The 19,595-nt window shown below is 40.9% G+C and overlaps 1 protein-coding gene across 2 annotated transcripts in view; it reads left to right on the plus strand.

Annotated features, from left to right (window-relative positions):
- Positions 1 to 17,190, plus strand: part of dnajc18 (DnaJ (Hsp40) homolog, subfamily C, member 18) — a 40,681-nt gene extending 23,491 nt beyond the window's left edge. The window contains exons 5-8 of one of the 2 annotated variants that reach the window (XM_048543939.2): positions 2,855 to 2,964; positions 3,663 to 3,772; positions 11,238 to 11,410; positions 16,018 to 17,190. In XM_048543939.2, coding sequence (XP_048399896.1) covers positions 2,855 to 2,964; positions 3,663 to 3,772; positions 11,238 to 11,410; positions 16,018 to 16,142 — 518 coding nt within the window. In that variant the 3' untranslated portion in view covers positions 16,143 to 17,190. Of the gene's footprint in view, positions 1 to 2,854; positions 2,965 to 3,662; positions 3,773 to 9,879; positions 9,986 to 11,237; positions 11,411 to 16,017 lie in introns of those variants that run through there. The other variant, XM_048543940.2, reaches the window with a different exon arrangement.
- The last annotated feature ends 2,405 nt before the right edge of the window (positions 17,191 to 19,595 follow it).

The raw sequence follows: 19,595 nt of genomic DNA on the forward strand, positions 1-19,595 counted from the left end.
AAGTGAAGTTAAGGACTGTATAAAGAAAAAAAGAGAAGTATAACATAGCAAAGAATGGTGGGAAGCCGGAGGACTGGGAAGCTTTTAAAGAGCAACAGCGGATAACTAAAAAGGCAATACACAGAGAGAAAATGAGCTATGAAGGAAAACTGGCCAAAAATATAAAGGAGGAATAGTAAAAGCTTTTTTAGGTATGCAAAAAGAAAAAAATGGTTAAGACTAAAATTGGGCCCTTGAAGTCAGAAACAGGTGAATTTATTTTGGGGAACAAGGAAATAGCAGAAGAGTTGAATAGGTACTTTGGATCTGTCTTCACGAGGGAAGACACAAGCAATCTCCCAGATGCAATACTGGCTGAAGGACCGAGGGTAATGGACAAACTGAAGGGTATTTATATTAGGCAGGATATGGTGTTGGATAGACAGTTAGGTCTGAAGGCCGATAAGTCCCCGGGACCTGATGGTCTGCATCCAGGGTACTTAAGGAGGTGGCTGTAGAAATTGTGGATGCATTGGTAATTATTTTCCAAGGTTCTATAGATGCAGGATCAGTTCCTGCGGATTGGAGGGTGGCAAATGTTGTCCCACTTTTCAAGAAAGGAGGGAGAGAGAAAACAGGAAATTATAGACTGGTTAGCCTGACGTCAGTGGTGGGAAAGATGCTGGAGTCAATTATAAAAGATGAAATTACGACTCAATTGGATAGCAGTAACAAGATAGGTCAGAGTCAGCATGGGTTTACGAAGGGGAAATCGTGTTTGACTAATCTTCTGGAATTTTTTGAGGATGTATCTATGAAAATGGATAAGGGAGAACCAGTGGATGTAGTGTACCTGGACTTTCAGAAAGCCTTTGATAAAGTCCCGCATAGGATATTGGTGAACAAAATTAGGGCACAGGTATTGGGGGCAAAATACTGAGTTGGATTGAAAATTGGCTGGCTGACAGGAAGTAAAGATTAGTAATAAACGGGTCCCTTTCGGAATGGCAGGCAGTGACCAGTGGGGTTCGGTGCTGGGACCATAGCTGTTTACGATATATATTAATGATATAGACAAAGGCATTAACAGTAATATTAGCAAATTTGCTGATGACACAAAAGTTGGGTGGCAGTGTGAATTGGAGGATGTAATGAGAATACAGGGTGACTTGGACAGACCAGTTGAGTGGACGGATGCATGGCAGATGCAGTTTAATGTGGATAAATGTGCGGTTATCCACTTTGGTGGCAAGAACAGGAAGGCAGATTACTATCTCAATTGCATCAAGTTAGGTAAAGGGGAAGTACAACGAGATCTCTGTGTTCTTGTACATCAGTCAATGAAAGCAAGCATGCAGGTACAGCAGGCAGTGAAGAAAGCTAATAGCATGCTGGCCTTCATAACAAGAGGAATTGAGTATAGGAGCAAAGAGGTCCTTCTGCAGCTGTACAGGGCCCTGGTGAGACCACACTTGGAGTATTGTGTGCAGTTTTGGTCTCCAAATTTGAGGAAGGACATTCTTGCTATTGAGGGAGTGTCAATTCCTGGAATGGCGGGACTATCATATGTTGAAAGATTGGAGTGGCTGGGCTTGTATACACTTGAGTTTAGAAGGATGAGAGGGGATCTGATCGAGGCATATAAGATTATTAAGGGAATGGACACTCTGGAGGCAGGAAGCATGTTTCCGCTGATGGGTGAGTCCAGAACCAGAGGACACAGTTTAAAAATAAGGGATATGCCATTTAGAACAGAGTTGAGGAAAAACGTCCTCACCCAGAGAGTGGTGGATATATGAAATACTCTGCCCCAGAAGGCAGTGGAGGCCAAGTCTCTGGATAGCTTCAAGAAAGAGATAGATCGAGCTCATAAAGATAGTGGAATCAAAGGTTATGGGGATAAGGCAGGAACAGGATACTGATTGTGGATGATCAGCCAGGATCATAATGAATGGTGGTGCTGGCTCGAAGGGCCAAATGGCCTACTCCAGCACCTATTGTCTATTGTCGATTGGGTGTAGTGGCAGCCATTTTTCTTTTCCATTTCATGATGAAAATGATGAAGTTGAAAAGACTGAGGTTAGTCTGTTTAGCTCATCTTCTGTAACAGAAATGAACATGGATTCAAAACTGAAATATTAAAAAACATAGAAAATAGGAGCATGAGTAGACCATTTGGCCCTTTGAGCATGCTCTGACATTTATTATGATCATGTCAGTCATCTAACTTCATACCTTGTTCCTGCTTTTCTCCTGTGTCATTTGATTCCTTTAGCCCAAAATGCTATTATCAACTCCTCAAGTGTGGCACTGTTTTGGCCTGAAAGGGACATGGGTGAACCAAATAGGTTTTAGCAATATCCAGATTTATTTGTTTAATTTAATTCCATTAACTGTGGCTGTGAGATTTGAACCCAGATACTCTGAGCAATTCAGTCCAAAGCCTTGGCTTCTCCATTACTCATCCAGCAATGTTACCACCATGTCAGCATCTCCTGTAACTAAATTCAAGAGATCTGTTGCTGTATCCCTGCATTGTAATGTATTTTGATAGTTAGTATATGCATGCCCATGCAAGTAAGATGCTTGGATTCTTATTTAAGTGTACAGCACTGATGAATCTAAAATAATAGCTAAGACCGATTCAAAACTGGTTGCACTTAATTAAGATTTTGCTGACCCAACATTCTGTAGATATATGAAACATTTATCATTTACATACAACTGAAATGTAGCAACTGATAAAATTCAGTACTTATGGTTGGAAGATGAGAACCATTCTATTTGCTCTACTGTTGCACTTCACTGTCCAGTTTCTCGGTTTGTTTGCATTTGTTAATGAAGAAGCCTTCTGATGACCATATTTTTTGACCAGGTAATATTCATGCCTATACAAACGGAAAAACAACATACACCCATATTTACCGCCGGCGTCACTATATGAATGACCAGGTGGAAGAGGAAGAACAGGAGGCTAGATCTCAGGTGAATGTTAACATTTCAATGAGGTACAATGTGAGACCAAGCCATTAAACAATATAAGTGTCTTCTGTTTTATCACTCGAAGGGAGAGACCATTTTCATTTGGAAATAACCAAAGATCCCTGTATATTCTCAAATTCTATAGACACATAACATGCTTGCATTATCTCGTGTTAAATGCCTAATAGGCCTAATCATAATAGCTAGCCAAGCCTCTCAAGTGGAATAGATTTGATATTCACATCTGTGGTAAAATATGTCAATAACAATGGTATGACTTGCTTCCCTTTTCCACTTGATTGTGATTGCTATCCAATTAAAACCAGTGTTGATGACAAATCTCATATCATAATCATTTGAGCCTTTTATATGCAGAAGGGATCAGGGAGGAAGCTTATTCAATGCATAGTCAAAGGTTGATATTATGTTAAAATCCCTGCTCTAAATAACCAGACTATGATTTACATATTATTTTAATAATGTGGTAGTGTTTTTAAAAATATCTGTGCTGATAAAGCATACTGTGTGGTGAGTAAAGAATTGACATATATCGTACAAAGTGAATAAGCAAAGAACTAAATTGCTGGTAAACAACATTATGGTACTAAGATTAAGGAATTACTGAAAACAAGATTTCTTCCAATGCACTTTATCAATTCAAAATTTCTCAACTGACATTTATTTTCTTGCACATTTTGCAGGGAACATTTTCGGTATTTTTGCAGCTGTTGCCAATATTTGTATTAGTTCTTGTGTCACTTGTAGCCCAATTGACAGTGACCAATCCTCCTTACAGTCTTTACTACAAACCGTAAGTTTAATATTTTTAAAGTATTATTCTGCTGTCATTTTCTATAATTGCTTTGAGACATTTGTGAAAAGTGAAGGGAAAAAAAGCTTCATTTAAATTTTGAAGAAATAGTCTCTGTGGCCATAATTCTTAAATGAAATTTGATAAAATGCATTGCATTTTTTTAAAAAGGAATTTAAATAGGTCAGCGTTAACAATTTTATTTGTATTGTTCATGCAGCTGGCTAGATTTGCCCTAGCATCAGACCTTGCACTGATTATTTGCACTGGTTAACAGGTACAGTCCATTTTGTTTTTAAACTAGGTTGGAAAAAAAAGGAAGGTGCTATAAATCTTTTTATCAATTAAGGTCTAGATTAAGTGTTAATTAGTGTGTTTTTGTTGCTTTATTTTTGTGGGATCAAAGAACAGCAATGATTAAAACTTCTGTATCTCTTAAGATTGTATCATACTTTAGAATGTTGCTTTTAGATGAGGGTGGTGGTTAATTCAGTTAGTGGGATGATTGGTTTGCAATGCATAATTGCTTCTATTTTCCATTCCAACTGAGGCTACTATGAGGGTCCCACCTTCTCAAACTCCCCTTGCCTGAGGTGTGGTGCTCCTCATCTTAAACCACCATCGGTCATCTCTCCAATGAGAGAGCAGACCTGTCCACTCGGATGATAATGTGAACATCGCACCTTGTCAAGTAAGACCTGGATATCTTCCCAGTTTCTGTTATAGAGTCCTATAGCGTGGAGACTTGCCCTTCGGCCTAAATGGGTCCATGCCAGCCAAAATGTCCATCCGCACTAACCTAATTTCCCTGCACTTGACCTATATCCTTCTAAATCTTTCCTGTCCATGTATTCATCCAGATACCTTTTGAATGTTGTTAATGTATCCGCCTCAACTGGTTCCACTGGCAGCTTATTCCATATGCTCACTTCCCTCTGTGTAAAACCAAGTTGCCAGTCAGGTTCCCATGTATTCTTTCCCCTCGTACCTTAAACTGATGCCCTCTCGTCCTTGATTCCCCAATCCTGGGAAAAGGACTGAGTGTATACACCCTATCCATGCCCCTCACGTTCTTATACAGTTCTGTAAGATTCCCCTCAGTCTCCTACACACTAAAGAAAAAAAATGTCCTAGCTTGTCCAACCTCTCCATATAATTCAGTCCCTTGAGTCCTGGCAACTTTCTTGTAAATTTCTTCTGCACTTTTTCCAGTTTAAAAACATCCTTCCTACAGCAAAATGATTAAAACTGAACACAATTCTCCAAGTGTGGCCTCACCAACATCCTGGACAATTGCAACATAACTTCCCAACTTCTGTACTGATCAAGGCCGGTGTGCCAAAAGCTGCCTTCACTGCCCTGTTTACCTGTGACTCCACTTTGAGAACCATGCACGTGAAGTTGAAGATCCCTCTGTTCCACTACACTCCTGAAGGCCCTACCATTCATCATGCAACTCCTCCCTGTTTTGACTTTGCAAAATGCAACACCTCACACTTATCTATATTAAACTCCATTTGCCATTTCTCGGCCCACTTCCCCAGCTGATCAAAATCCTGCTGCAATTTCTGATAACCTTCTTCACTACCTATTTTAGAGTCATCAGCAAACTTACTAATCATGGCTTGTACTTTCTCATCCAAATCATTGATATACATAACAAACAGCAATGGGCCCAGCACCAAGTCCTGAGGCCCACCACTAGTTACAGGCCTCCAGTTAGACAAGCATTTTCCCACTATTACTCTCTGGTTCCTACCATCAAGCCATTTTTGTATCCAATTTTCCAGCTCTCCCTGGATTCCATGCAATCCAGCTTTCCATGTGGAACCTTATCAAAGGCCTTACTGAAATCCATATAGACTACATCTGCTGCCCTGACCTCATCAATCTTCTTTGTCACTTCAAAGAACTCTAACAAATTTGTGAGGTGTGATCTCCCATGCACGAAGCTATGCTGACTACTCCTTATCAAACCATGTCTTTCTAAATACATGTACATATTATCCCTCAGAAGCTTCTCAAGTAACTTACCTCCCCCAGTCTACAGTTGCAAGTTTTTTTTTGTATTTTTGCAGCACTACTTGTATAAGGGTACAACATTCGCTATCCTCCAGTCTTCCGGGACCTCACCTGTGGCTAATGATAATGCAAATATATCACTCAGGGCCCCTGAAATTTCTTCTCTAGCCTCTTGCAGGGTTCTTGGAAAGATCTGATCAGGACCAGGAGATTTATCCACCTTTGTACATTCTATTGCTCCCAATACCTCCTCTACTGTGATGTGGACCGTCCCCAAGATATCGCCACTAACTTCCTCAAGTTCCCAAGTCTTCATGTCTTTCTTCATGGTAAACACAGAAGAAACATTCATTTTGGACCTCACCTATCTCCTGCAGTTCCACACGTAGATGTCCGCTTTGGTCCTTGAGGGGTCCTTTTCTATTTCTAGTTCTTATTTTTCCTTTAATATACTTAAAGAATTTCTTTGGTTTCGCCTTAATCAGTCAAAGCTATCTTGTGCCCACTTTTGGCCTCTTGTATCCTCAATATACCTCCAGGGATTCCCTTGATCCCAGATGCCTGCTCCTGAGCCAAGCCTCCTGCCCTTTTCTGGTCAAAGCCTCAATATCACTTGTCATCCAGGGTTCCTTACTCCTGCCAATCTTGCCCGTTATCTCACAGGAACATTGAGACATTGAGCTCCAGCTGTCACACTTAAGGGCCTCCCACTTGGCAGAGGCCCCTTTGCCTGCAAACAAACTACTCCAATCAATCCCTGCAAGCTCCTGTCTAATTCCATCAAAAATTGCCTTGCCCCAATTTAGACTTTGAACCTGTGAACCAGTTCTGTCTTTTTCCATAACTGTTTTAAAATTAATAGAAGTATGATCACGAGTCCCAAAGTGCTCCCCCACTGTCACCTGCCGCACCCTATTTCCCAAGATTATGTTGAATTTCACCCCTTCCTGAGTTGGTCCCTCTATACTGCTGGAGCAAACTTCCCTGAACACAGTTAACAAATTCCACCCGATCTAAGCCCTTAACGTAATGGTAGTCCCAGTCTATGTTAAGGAAATTAAAATTCCCCACTATAACAATCCTGTTTCTCCCGCATGTCTCTACAATCTCCTTGCATATTTGTTCCTCTAATTCCTGTTGACTATTTGGGGGCCTATTGTACAACCCCAATAATGTCACCTCTTCTGATTACTGTATCTCCTCCCAGCCTCGCACTTGCCTTCCTGCAGTTGAGGATTCCCCCACCCCCACCCCCACCCCCACCCCCACCCCCACCCACTGGCAATCTAGTTTAAACCCACCCGTGGCACAAATGACAGTGACTTCTGGCTGCTCACCCTCTCACTTGAGGACATTTTGCAGTCAATCCGAGAGGAGAATGGCCACAGGGGATTACTGTACACTCCAAAAAACTACCTTTGTGTTTCATGGAGGTAACTCAGCTATTCTCTGCCTCCACCTTAGGTCACACATCACCAAAACTCTTATATATGATGCACTCAGCATCTTGGACTACCCTAAGCGTTTCCAGCTCCAGCTCCCTAACATGGCCTCCTAGGAGTTGCAGCTGAGTGCATTTCCCACAGGTATAGTCATCGGGGATCATGGAAGTCTTCCTGAGCTCCCATGTCCTGCAGGAGCAGCACGCCACTACCCTAACTACCATCTAAGACTAAAGAAGAAATTTAAAAGGACTTCACCAGTACCTTTGAATGAATGCCTTACTTCTTGCTCTGTAACCAACAAATTTTCAATAGCACATCTCTCTCTGTGTTTCTTTTGGTTAGAAGAGGAGGGAAGGAAACACTACAGTGATGTAATGCTTGAGCCTTATGTACTATCTGATACCAGGCCCATGATGATGCACTTCTCAGTGTAGGTGACTGCATCCAGGCTCTAATATATGCACCAAAGTGATGCCTGTCCCCCTCAGTCACCCCCTAGTGTTAAAAATAACCTTCCCCAATAAATTTGTTTCTATTGGTCATATATCTTGCATGTTGCTTGTGGGACATTATGCAAAATAGGGCATGTTCACCTACAAAATGATTATAACTGTTTCTTTAAGAAGTAACTAGTTTAGCTGGAAAGGCTTCAACGTCTAGAGAATGTGAAAGGCACTGTGTAAATGGACTTTGTTTGCCTCAGCAAGGTTAGAAAAATAAATCTGATTACAATGGGAATAAAGCGCTCACTACAAGAAGGAAATTCTTTGCTCAAGCTTTCTTTTTCTTTCTCGTTGCTACCTTGAAAGTATATGTGTATAAGCACTGGCAATGGAATTGGCCTTCTCTGTCATGAGTCTTGCCTCAGCCACCCATGGTTGCTGCCAGCATTCACTTTTTCTTATTGATAAACAAAATCTAGTTGCAGGAGGCGTATGAGTGCCTGTGAAATGGTATTTCAGTATTCTTAAAATGAGAAGATTCATTGTGGGACAAGACATCAAGTTTCGCTGTACAGAGATGTCTTGTCTTAATGAGCAAACATGCTAATTTACTATCAATGCAGAATACACATGAAATTAACAAGGGCACACATCGGTTACGTAGGTTTGGTGCAACCGCAAGAGGGCAGAATTACACATTAATGGTAGTCTTCATTCAGAAAATGAAGAAGGGTCCAGTCCTGAAACGTCAGCTTTCCTGCTCCTCTGATACTACCTGGCCTGCTGTGTTCATCCAGCTCTACACCTTGTTATCTCAAATTCTCCAACATTGGCAGTTCCAACTATCTCTAATAAAAAGCATGGACCAGGTTTCTGTACTTAATTAGAATTTCTGTCTACTCATCCATTGCACATGTTTAGATTTTAGCTACAGGTAAACAATTAAACTAAATTAATTAAATTCTATAAATTTAAAACTCAAAACCAATAATAAATTTTCCCTTAAACACACACAGGCATAAAAATCTTAACAGGACCGGGAAATAAAATGGATGGAGGATAAACAAGAAAAACAGTTCCATAATCTATGTTCACAAGATTAGTTCTGAAGAAGGGCCACCGGACCTGAAATGTTAACTCCAATTTTTCTTCATAGATGCTGTCAGACCTGCTGAGCATTTGCAGCAACTTCTGTTTTAGTTCATAAGATCTGTTGGTTTGGTTCTTGCTGATCCACATGATTCTCCTTGACCTTTATCTGAATTGGAAACCAGCAGAAGCGCAGGCAAGGAATGGCGTTTCACTTATGAAATGTCTCTCACTTATCCAATTAAAAGTCATAGCTTGAAGGACAAGCTGATATTTCTCACGTTAAAATAACTTAATGCTGAGAACTGAGAGTTTTTTGGCTCCTGCAGACCTGCTAGTTTCTTCTCTGGACTGACTAGTTTCTCTCTGTCTTCTCTCCCAGTCACATGTTGTTGACAGGCAGAGGACTCTTGTCATTGATAACTAGCTACTAGTCCTTATCAATTAGCTTTGCATAAAAACAATCCTCAGTTTCAAGTTTGTCTGCACAATCCACAACCACAAAGTTTGTAATAGATATCAAATTTTTGGCTTTCAAAACACCTGGCCGTCCCTCGTAATTTCTTGTTTTTAAATTGGTTCTTTCTCACTTCAAGCCACAGTTTTCAAAACACAATAATAAAAACATATGGTCTTCACACTTTTAAAGTAAATCCCCAATATCATTTCACCCTTAAACAAAAAAACACAGTCATTGCGACTTGCTTAAAAAGAAAGTATATCAATACCTTGGTACTATCATTACACAAATATTTTCAACTTTGGACTGCAAAAGCAGAAAAGCAAAAAAATGGTGACATCATTGATCTTTGTATTAATTCATGTAAGGTCTGAAGTGCTTAACCTTTTTTCAGAATACCTGTGTCAATTATAATTATACACTGAGCTGGAAGAGCCAATTTAAAATTATTCTTGTCCTGATTATCTGTAAGACCACTCCACATATGAAAGTATTTCCTCAGTTTTACAGAATTCTTCTCAAGAATTCAAAATAATAATGGTATTCATACGCAGTGGTTCTGTTAGCTCACATGCCGACACAGCTATTGACTTCTTTTTGATAACTGAAATTGTTCTTCTGTTCTTTCTGTGCACCCAACCACTAAAGGTCATTAACTCTTGTTAGTCACTACCCCCTGTGCATGATCAGTGGCGTCCTGAACTCTGATTCCCTGACCAATATGGGAACATCTTATGAGAAATCTTACTTAATGGTATGTACCCAATTTGTGATTAGCACCTAGTTATATTTTAATGCATAGGATATGGGTATCGTTATGGACATTAGCATTTATTGCAAATATGGTGATGGTCATCTTACTAATATAACTTCCATCTATCTCTGACTGGTTCCCTAAGAACAGTCACTTGTAGGAAAATCCTTTTCCTTACAGACTTTCCCTCTCAGCTTACTAATTTTGTAACACTCTATTTAAGACAAGGCTGGAATACCAAAGTATTTAATGCCTGCCCATAACAGGGCTTTCCTAAGGGGCAGTGAAGGTAGTGGTAGCAGGGAGCGGGTGAACATCGTTACCTTTGACGTGAGCTTAAATAATTGGATCAAAAGCACCATAGCAGCAGTAGTTTCCATGGAGTTCGGGCCAAGTTATGACATCAATGCTCTTTCTTTAGTAGACAGCCCCGCGCCCGCGCCCCCCCCCCAACCTTGTTCTTACAAGTCTGTCTTCCCACATCACAGTTCTTGGTGGACGCAACAATTTTCAAGCCTGAAAATGGTTTGGGAAGTACTCGTGTGGAAGATATGTTTGTCACATCTTAAATAATATTGTCCCAAATGTCTAATTGATACATCTAACTATCTGGAAAATTCCAAAGCCTATCAATGTATTTTAATTAAAATGACACAAATGATTTCACAACAGCTATTACCATGAATAATATAAAGTCACTTTCTTTATTGCCCAAAGCGGAAGTAAGAGTCACATTAGCCAGAATCCAATCTTATCACTGTGCCTAAACTGTATAGCCCAGATTGTCTTCAGAGATGATTACAAGAAACTTATTCCATAACTTAATTCTACTGTACTGAATGTACAAAACTAAGCCAATTTAAACAACAAACCACTCTCTTTGAATTTTTATTTCTAAGTATCCTCACGTTTTTTAACCCGAGTGTTTAGTTTGAGCCATAGAAGTAAGTTCGTGTGCTTGTTTATTTTGACCTGAGGCAATGTGGTACTCCATTTAACACACACAAACACATAAACATGGAAAGGATCATCTGTGTCGAGATACCAGTCTTACATTGACCATAATTAAACAGTACCGTATTAATACCTCACTTACTTGATTATTGTATATAACCGGACTGCAACTAATTGTTGGAAAAAACCCAATCCTACATTCTTGATTTTGTCATAAACTTGGAGCAGATGTTTGTTTAATATAGCTTTTTTGAAAAAAGTATTTGTGTATGAGCCATCTCCTAATATGATTATTCAGGTCGTTGGGCCATATTCTATCCAGAGAAACTGAACGTTTTAAAGTAGAATATTTTGTTGACAAAAGATTTGAGGAGGACTACCAAGGAGTTGCCCTGCAAAACATGGAAAATAATGTTGAGAAGGACTACATTGACCACCTTCAAAATAGCTGCTGGAAGGAGAAACAGCAAAGTAAGAATGCATTTAACATACTTAGCTTACAAAAATATTGTGTTTTTTGCATTGCTACTGTTATGAAGATTTTGTTTTCATCCAAATATGGGCACATCTTTGGAAATCATCATCTCATTGGTTGATGGCATGTGTTTTCAGCATGCTCAAAATTGAAACTTATTTGCTATGGGTGAAGGATTTGAAAGTATAATTGTGTATTAAACTGATTAGGTTTGTATGAGTGTTTTCAGTTGACAACTGAGTGTATTACCAAATCCAACCATGTGAGGGAGCTCAATTACCATTAGTTAAAATACAAGACCACAAATTCTATGGGTTTCAGGTGCAGTCGAGGGGCTGCGCTCCAAAAGCTTGTGTGATTTCAAATAAACCTTTTTGACTGTAATCTGGTGTCAAGCGACTTCTCAATTTGTCCACCCCAGTCTGACACCGGCACGTCCACATGATATTTTATGGTGATAAAATAACAATATTGTGGCATGTTCTAGGCCTTAACCGTCTTCAGTTGCTTCATCAATGACCTTCCTTCTATCATAAGGTCAAAAGTAGCTATGTTCATCCAGGGCAAAACAGCCTACTTACCACCCACCATCATCCTCGTCCACTGTCTTAAACACTCATTTCCAGCACTACGGCAAAAATGTGTGCCATAACCGAGAAACGCTGGAGCAACTTATCTAGAGTTCTTCAGCACTTTCCAAACTGGTGACCTCTGCCACCCAGCAGGAGAAGGACTGTGGTTGGGCCACTCGCTGAGCAGGGTCGTTAGTTTGCAGACATTTCATTACCCTGCTGGGTAACATCATCAGTGCAGCCTCCGATGAAGCGCTGTTGTGTTTTCCCACTTGTTAGTTAAAGTCTGGGCTCTTTTGGAGTTGATTACCTCATTTCTGGTTTTTCTTCACAGTGGTGTCTAATTCTATGTGTTTGCCGATGGCCGTCTTGGTGGGGACCGGCTTCTAGTAATTCCCGTGCTTGTCTCGGTTTGCCTTATCCTAGGATCCTGACGTCATCCCGGGGACAAGCCAAACAGAGACAAGCACGAGAATTTCTAGAAGCCTGGTTTCTCGCCAAGGTGGCCATCAGTAAACACATAGGACGAGACCCTATACACACACTAGTACAAAGAAAAAGTGGAAATGAGGTAATCAACTCCACTGGACCTCAGAGTTTAAATAGTAAGCAGAAAAACACGTAACACAACATTGGAGGGTGCACTGATGATGTTAGCCAGCAGGGTAATGAAATGTCTAGAAACTAACGAACCAGCTCGGTGAGCCAACCAACCACAGCAGCCACAATTTGAGCTACAAATCTACCCAGGAAACTAAATCCAAAGACTGCATATGGATTGAACACCACCACCACTGATGTTTACATCCCATGAAATTACTGAAACAAAGTGAGGTATTTGAACTGTATTCAGTACCCACGCATGTTTTCTTGTCATGCTGAAGCACTCTGTGCAGATTTGCAGCAAGCCTTAAGCAACATTCAGTTGGCTTTGGGAAGGTAATTAAAGTAATATTTATGCCATACAAATTTCAGGTACTGACCACTTCCAGCAAAAGAACATGCAACTCTCCTTGATGTTCAACCACATTCCTATCGCTAAATCCTCCATCATCATCATCCTGGGAGTTACTGTTGGCTAGAAATGTAACTAAACCAATCAAATGAATAATGTTTCTAACCTGTACACATTAAAGTTTGAGAGTTCTGCGGACAGAACTCCTCTGATTATCAAAGCTTGTCCGCAGTGTGTAAGGCTGTAGTAGGGATGTGATGAAATAATTTCCACTTGCCTTGATGACTGCAACTTAATGACACTGAAAGTACCCAACACAATTCAGTGTAAATTGAAACTCACCGACCAGTTTAAATATTCACTCTGGTTGCAGTAAATGGTTAAGAGGCATATAGGATACTTGCCTGTATTAGCCGAGGTATAAAGTTGAAGAGCAGAGAGGCTATGCTCGCACTCTGTATCATGTTGATAGTCCACAGTTAGATTATTGTGTGCCATTCTGGAATCCTTGTTACAGGAAGGATGTGATTGTACTGAAGAAGGAACAAGATGTTGCCTGGGCAAGAGAATTTATGAAGAGAGATTGAATAGAATAGGGTTGTTTTCCTTAGAACAGAGGAGACTGATGTGGGGGTTGGGGGATGACAGACAAGGATGACATTGAGGGTCACTGATAGGTTAGATAAAAAGGAACCTTTCCCATGGTGGAGGTAGCAATGATCAAGGGGCAGGACGTTTAGAACAGACATGAGGAAATATTTATTTCACCCAGAGGGTGGTGGGAATCTGGAATTTTGCCTTTAAGGGTGATATTATGGCTTCTGTTTCCAACACTTAAATGTTTACATGTGTACTTGCAATACCAAGATGTACAAGGCTGTCGGCCTATCGCTTGAAAATGGGTTTAGAATTGTTAGATGCTTGTTTTTGACCAGCTTTGACTCGCTGGACTGAAAGGGTATTTTTCTGTATTCCAGTACTCTTATGAGCCTGACTCTCTCTCTGTGTCAACACTGGCTGCAGTTTCTATGACATGGCCTCCAGTTTGATGACATTACCTTCTATGCGTGTGTCGTCTACCACCTAGAAGGACATGGATAGGAACAACATCACCTGCAATTTCCCGTCCAAGACACTCACCATCCCGACTTTAAACTAAATCATTGCTGCTCACAGAAGCTGAGTTGAAATCCTTGAACTCCCTTGTTGACTGCATTGTAGGTGTAACTACATCGATAGTCTGCAGTGTTTCAAGAAGGTGGTTCACTGTCACCTTTTTGAGGGTGTTAGTCATGGGCAGTATATGCTGGTCTTGCCAAAGAAACAGGCACCATTGAGTGATTTTGAAAGGACACATGAATTCTGCTATGATACTTGGAGGCAGAAAAGATGGTTTTAATTTCTTTATTTTCACATCTGATCTGAATATTAGTGTGGATCAGTGGGCAATGTATTTATTGCTGTATTTTACTCTGGTATTTTTTCTGTATTATGTTCATTCTGAAAATTTAATTTGGATAGTCTCTAACTTCTCCATTTCCCTAAACTGTTTAAGATGGCTTGTTTAAAATGGAAATACACAATGAATTCAGAGATAATGGGAACTGCAGATGCTGGAGATTCCAAGATAATAAAATGTGAGGCTGGATGAACACAGCAGGCCAAGCAGCATCTCCGGAGCACAAAAGCTGACGTTTCGGGCCTAGACCCTTCATCAGAGAGGGGGATGGGGGGAGGGAACTGGAATAAATAGGGAGAGAGGGGGAGGCGGACCGAAGATGGAGAGTAAAGAAGATAGGTGGAGAGAGTGTAGGTGGGGAGGTAGGGAGGGGATAGGTCAGTCCAGGGAAGATGGACAGGTCAAGGAGGTGGGATGAGGTTAGTAGGTAGCTGGGGGTGCGGCTTGGGGTGGGAGGAAGGGATGGGTGAGAGGAAGAACCGGTTAGGGAGGCAGAGACAGGTTGGACTGGTTTTGGGATGCAGTGGGTCGGGGGGAAGAGCTGGGCTGGTTGTGTGGTGCAGTGGGGGGAGGGGACGAACTGGGCTGGTTTAGGGATGCAGTAGGGGAAGGGGAGATTTTGAAACTGGTGAAGTCCACATTGATACCATATGGCTGCAGGGTTCCCAGGCGGAATATGAGTTGCTGTTCCTGCAACCTTCGGGTGGCATCATTGTGGCAGTGCAGGAGGCCCATGATGGACATGTCATCTAGAGAATGGGAGGGGGAGTGGAAATGGTTTGCGACTGGGAGGTGCAGTTGTTTGTTGCGAACTGAGCGGAGGTGTTCTGCAAAGCGGTCCCCAAGCCTCCGCTTGGTTTCCCCAATGTAGAGGAAGCCGCACCGGGTACAGTGGATGCAGTATACCACATTGGCAGATGTGCAGGTGAACCTCTGCTTAATGTGGAATGTCATCTTGGGGCCTGGGATGGGGGTGAGGGAGGAGGTGTGGGGACAAGTGTAGCATTTCCTGCGGTTGCAGGGGAAGGTGCCGGGTGTGGTGGGGTTGGAGGGCAGTGTGGAGCGAACAAGGGAGTCACGGAGAGAGTGGTCTCTCCGGAAAGCAGACAGGGGAGGGGATGGAAAAGTGTCTTGGGTGGTGGGGTCGGATTGTAAATGGCGGAAGTGTCGGAGGATAATGCGTTGTATCCGGAGGTTGGTAGGGTGGTGTGTGAGAACGAGGGGGATCCTCTTGGGGCGGTTGTGGCGGGGGCGGGGTGTGAGGGATGTGTCGCGGGAAATGCGGGAGACGCGGTCAAGGGCGTTCTCGATCACCGTGGGGGGAAAGTTGCGGTCCTTAAAGAACTTGGACATCTGGGATGTGCGGGAGTGGAATGTCTGTACACAATGAATTGTTTTGTTGTGCTTGAGCTAAGTTCATAATTGTTCCACACCTAGCAAACTACGCTTTCATCTTTTGTATTACTATGCAGTTATAAAGCTACCAAGATAGTGTTCCCTGCTTTATTCTAATCCTGCAGAGAGAACTCTAGCCGTTGTTGGATTGTTGTAAACATATTATTTTGTGTTACAGTTACAGTTACTATTAACTAACTTGAGTTTGATTTTTCATTGCAGAAACTGATCTGCAGAATTTGGCCACTTTATACAGGGATGAGCGCCTAAAGCAAAAAGCTGAGTCTCTTAAGACTGAGAACTGTGAAAAATTGTCCAGGCTCATTGAACTTCAGAGGGGTGGATGACAGCAATTGTAGCTTCATATCGCAAAGCATGGAATCAAATCAATTAAGAAGGCTCTAAACAGAGATTTAATATCAGATACAAACATAATTGCAACCTAAATTCATTTTTTGAACTGTTATCTAGTCATACAGCATGGTTCTAAAAATGAAAGTCATCACTCTGTGTGAGATTATTGGCTAAATTAAATGGTTTCATAGTAAGCACTACGGCTTTTCCTAATCTTAGGTCAGTATTTCCTTTTGGATTTTTGCACACAAGGAATATTTATGTATTTACATTAGATGTAAATTGTTTTAAGTCATTTCTGTAATTGTGTGTCTCACTCCAATTCCAGACTCTCTGTTTAACATTTTGAACATGAATAGTGTGGATTTGCAGCACCTATTTACTTGCTAGGTATTGACTGAAAGGTATTTTCATTTTTTTAATAAATGGTTTATTTGTAATTAAAATGCAGTACATTATTAATAAGGTACTCTCCTATTTGTCTACTTATCAATTTAATCACCACAAACATGTAGAAGTTGTCATATTTGAAGCTTTCCAATTTTCTACTAAAATGTTTTTATTCCATGGTTATTATCATAAAGAAGGGTTGCACCATGAAAATTCTGAATAGTGCAAAAATGCCATTTGAAGAACTGTAGTTTTTTTTTGGATATAGACTTTGCACCTTTTAGAATATGATTAATTAAAGTCAGTAATTATTGGGTTTGTGCCACTGAATTAAATGTTTAACAACAAATTTCTAAATAAAAAATCTTTGAGAAGTTGATTAGATATAGAACTTATTTTAACAAAGACAATAAAACGGAGCTACCATTTCAGCATTGAGGAGCCCTATCCACAAATTGCATGCAGTATACAAATTAACAGTATACTTGTTTGCATTAATATCTTTTATAAATATAGCTCCAGATTTGTAACCGTTGCAGGAATTGTGTATGTTATTATTCAGTGGAGTATTTATTGAAATGTATCATACTAAGCTAGTGAAATTGCATGTTGGAAAGTGTAAATCATTAATTGAATAAACCCCAAGTACAATACTTTTCCAGTGGAATTATTATATTTTGAGAAAGGCGTTAACAAGTACAACCAATTGATAAACATTGTATAGTACCTAATTTCACAATTTTGAAACTTTGAAGCAGTTGGAATAAAATTATTTTTCAATAGTAATAACTGTCAGTTAAACAAAAGGTAGTATTTGATTAGCTTATTCTAAGTTTGCCAGGTGTGTGCTTTGCTACAGCTTCATTTACATAGTATGTGATTAATTTTCTACTGATATCTGATAGTTGGGTTTAAGTGTGAAGATTTAGTACAATCCTCACCACTTGCAAATCATTAATGATCACAAGTACTGATATTGACTATTTTGTTGTCATCAGTGTCAATGGCAGCGCAGCATAGATCTGCAAATAGACAGAGTGGCAGTTCAGGCAACTTCATTGTTGAATCTGGCAGAGGTCTTCATTTTACAACTGATTTACAATTGGGTAAGAGTACAAACAGCTAATCCAAGCCCCTCTCAATTATAAGAAACAATCGGGGGCTCATGAATTCCACTAGCCGAATTGTTTTATTATCACTGCATATTGTTTTACCTTCTACCATACATTCTTTTAACAAATGCACTGTGCGTGGATTCTTATAAGGTGTGATATGGGCTATGGAGCAATACGTAGGAGAATCAAATGAGAAGTTGAGTGAGGTTTTTCTGGACGTTTAGAGCGACTGGTTGTATTTGCACAGAGTTCTGGGCATATGACAGAGATTCATGTAGTGGTGGGGTGCCTTTTACAGGGAATTATTGCTTGTTAGTTGTTTCATTAACAATGAATCTTGTCTCATTAATAGGAAGCTTCCTATTATAGCACCTGCCTCAAAGAAACTAGATACTAGCAGTTGCAGCAGAAGTCATTGTGTATCTGACAACATCAGACTGGCTGCTTCCTCCTCCTGGGTTGTTAGCCTACGCACCTGTTAACAGTATTTCTTAGCATGCTCCATAGGAAGTAGCCACACGTAGCCCACATCCACAAATGCTGGCATCCTCTGTCAGCCTCTCAGGAACCTCATGGCACCTCCTGAGTCGCTTGCAAGACACTTTTGCACTTTTAAATCTGTGCTTTAGAGCACACCAGCCAGTAGCATTGTGCAGTGACAGCACCCATCTCACAGATTGGGATGGGCCATAACTCCAGAATCTTTTCTTGCTATCTTAGCACGCACTCACTTAATGCTTATGTGGATTCTCACAAGATCACTGCCTGCAATATCTCGCCATGCCTTTTAGTGTAGTGGTGCTTAGGCCAGAGCTTATCGATTTACAACATTACTGTATTGTCTCGCTGTTTAACACATACAGAGCCTGGAGTGATCAATCTAGCAGAAATTATGCCGAACACTGTGGTGCAACATCACACTCACAGTTGCAGTATTTGCCCTGCAGGCATGTTTTCTATAATTTTTTTTCATGGTCTTGTCTCAAAGGAGATAAGAGTTTATTCTACATCAAATCAAGGGATGTTGCTATCACTTGGTTCTCTTGCCACGACTCACAAGAGATCTGCAAGCTGTCCAGGGCTGTAGAATGTCGTCTGCTGCGTTGGTCGCAGTCAAGTGGTACATTGGAGTACAGTCTAGTGCATGGACTATTGTTAGTCTTGTACAGCCATCAGAAGCATTTGGATGAATTGTACCATCCGTTTGGGAGCTGGACATACAGGAGTCTGGAGTCTGGCCAGTGCTTTCTTTGACGGCCAAAGTTGGTCACAAGATGGAGAGAAATCAACCCTGGACATATTTGCTTTGAACAATTGAGTGGGGAGGTGTGTTAGGGCAGATGGAGTTCCATGTGGTGGATTTCTACATTGGAGGGATGAGGTGAATATTGATGAAATTGGGCTATTAAGGTAATGTAAGGTAAAAGAGTACGTAGAGACTTTGGGGGGTATAATGTGACGAGGCCAAGCTTGGTGCTGAGGGTACAGACAACAACTGCATTCCCTTCCTTCACAGGCTATTTGCTAGAGGTGACCTACAACTAGAAAGTGTCTTGGACAACACCCAGAGTGGCTGCAGTCAAGTCAATTGGATGGGGAAAGTATCGGCTCCACTTCTGGACTGGAGGACGATGAACGGGACAAACATCAAATATGCACTTGTAAAATACAGTACACTCAATTTGCAAGCATGTCATTGAGCATGTGAAATGTTTGTGGTTCAAATGCTGGTTGAGGTGATTTCCACCATAGCATTGGATCTTACAGATTGATCTCAATGAAGCAGATGTTATTCTCACTGAATTGCCACCTGCATTGACAGTATAGATAGTTACTGTCGTGTGCAATGAGAACTTCTAAGATTGATGTAGGGCTGGAATAGCTGCGGTTCTTTTGGTTGGGAATGAGCCTGAAAATGATCCAGGCATTCTGCCACTTAAT

Source organism: Stegostoma tigrinum, chromosome 13 (genome assembly GCF_030684315.1).
Source record: "Stegostoma tigrinum isolate sSteTig4 chromosome 13, sSteTig4.hap1, whole genome shotgun sequence".
NCBI classification, from domain to species: Eukaryota; Metazoa; Chordata; class Chondrichthyes; order Orectolobiformes; family Stegostomatidae; genus Stegostoma; species Stegostoma tigrinum.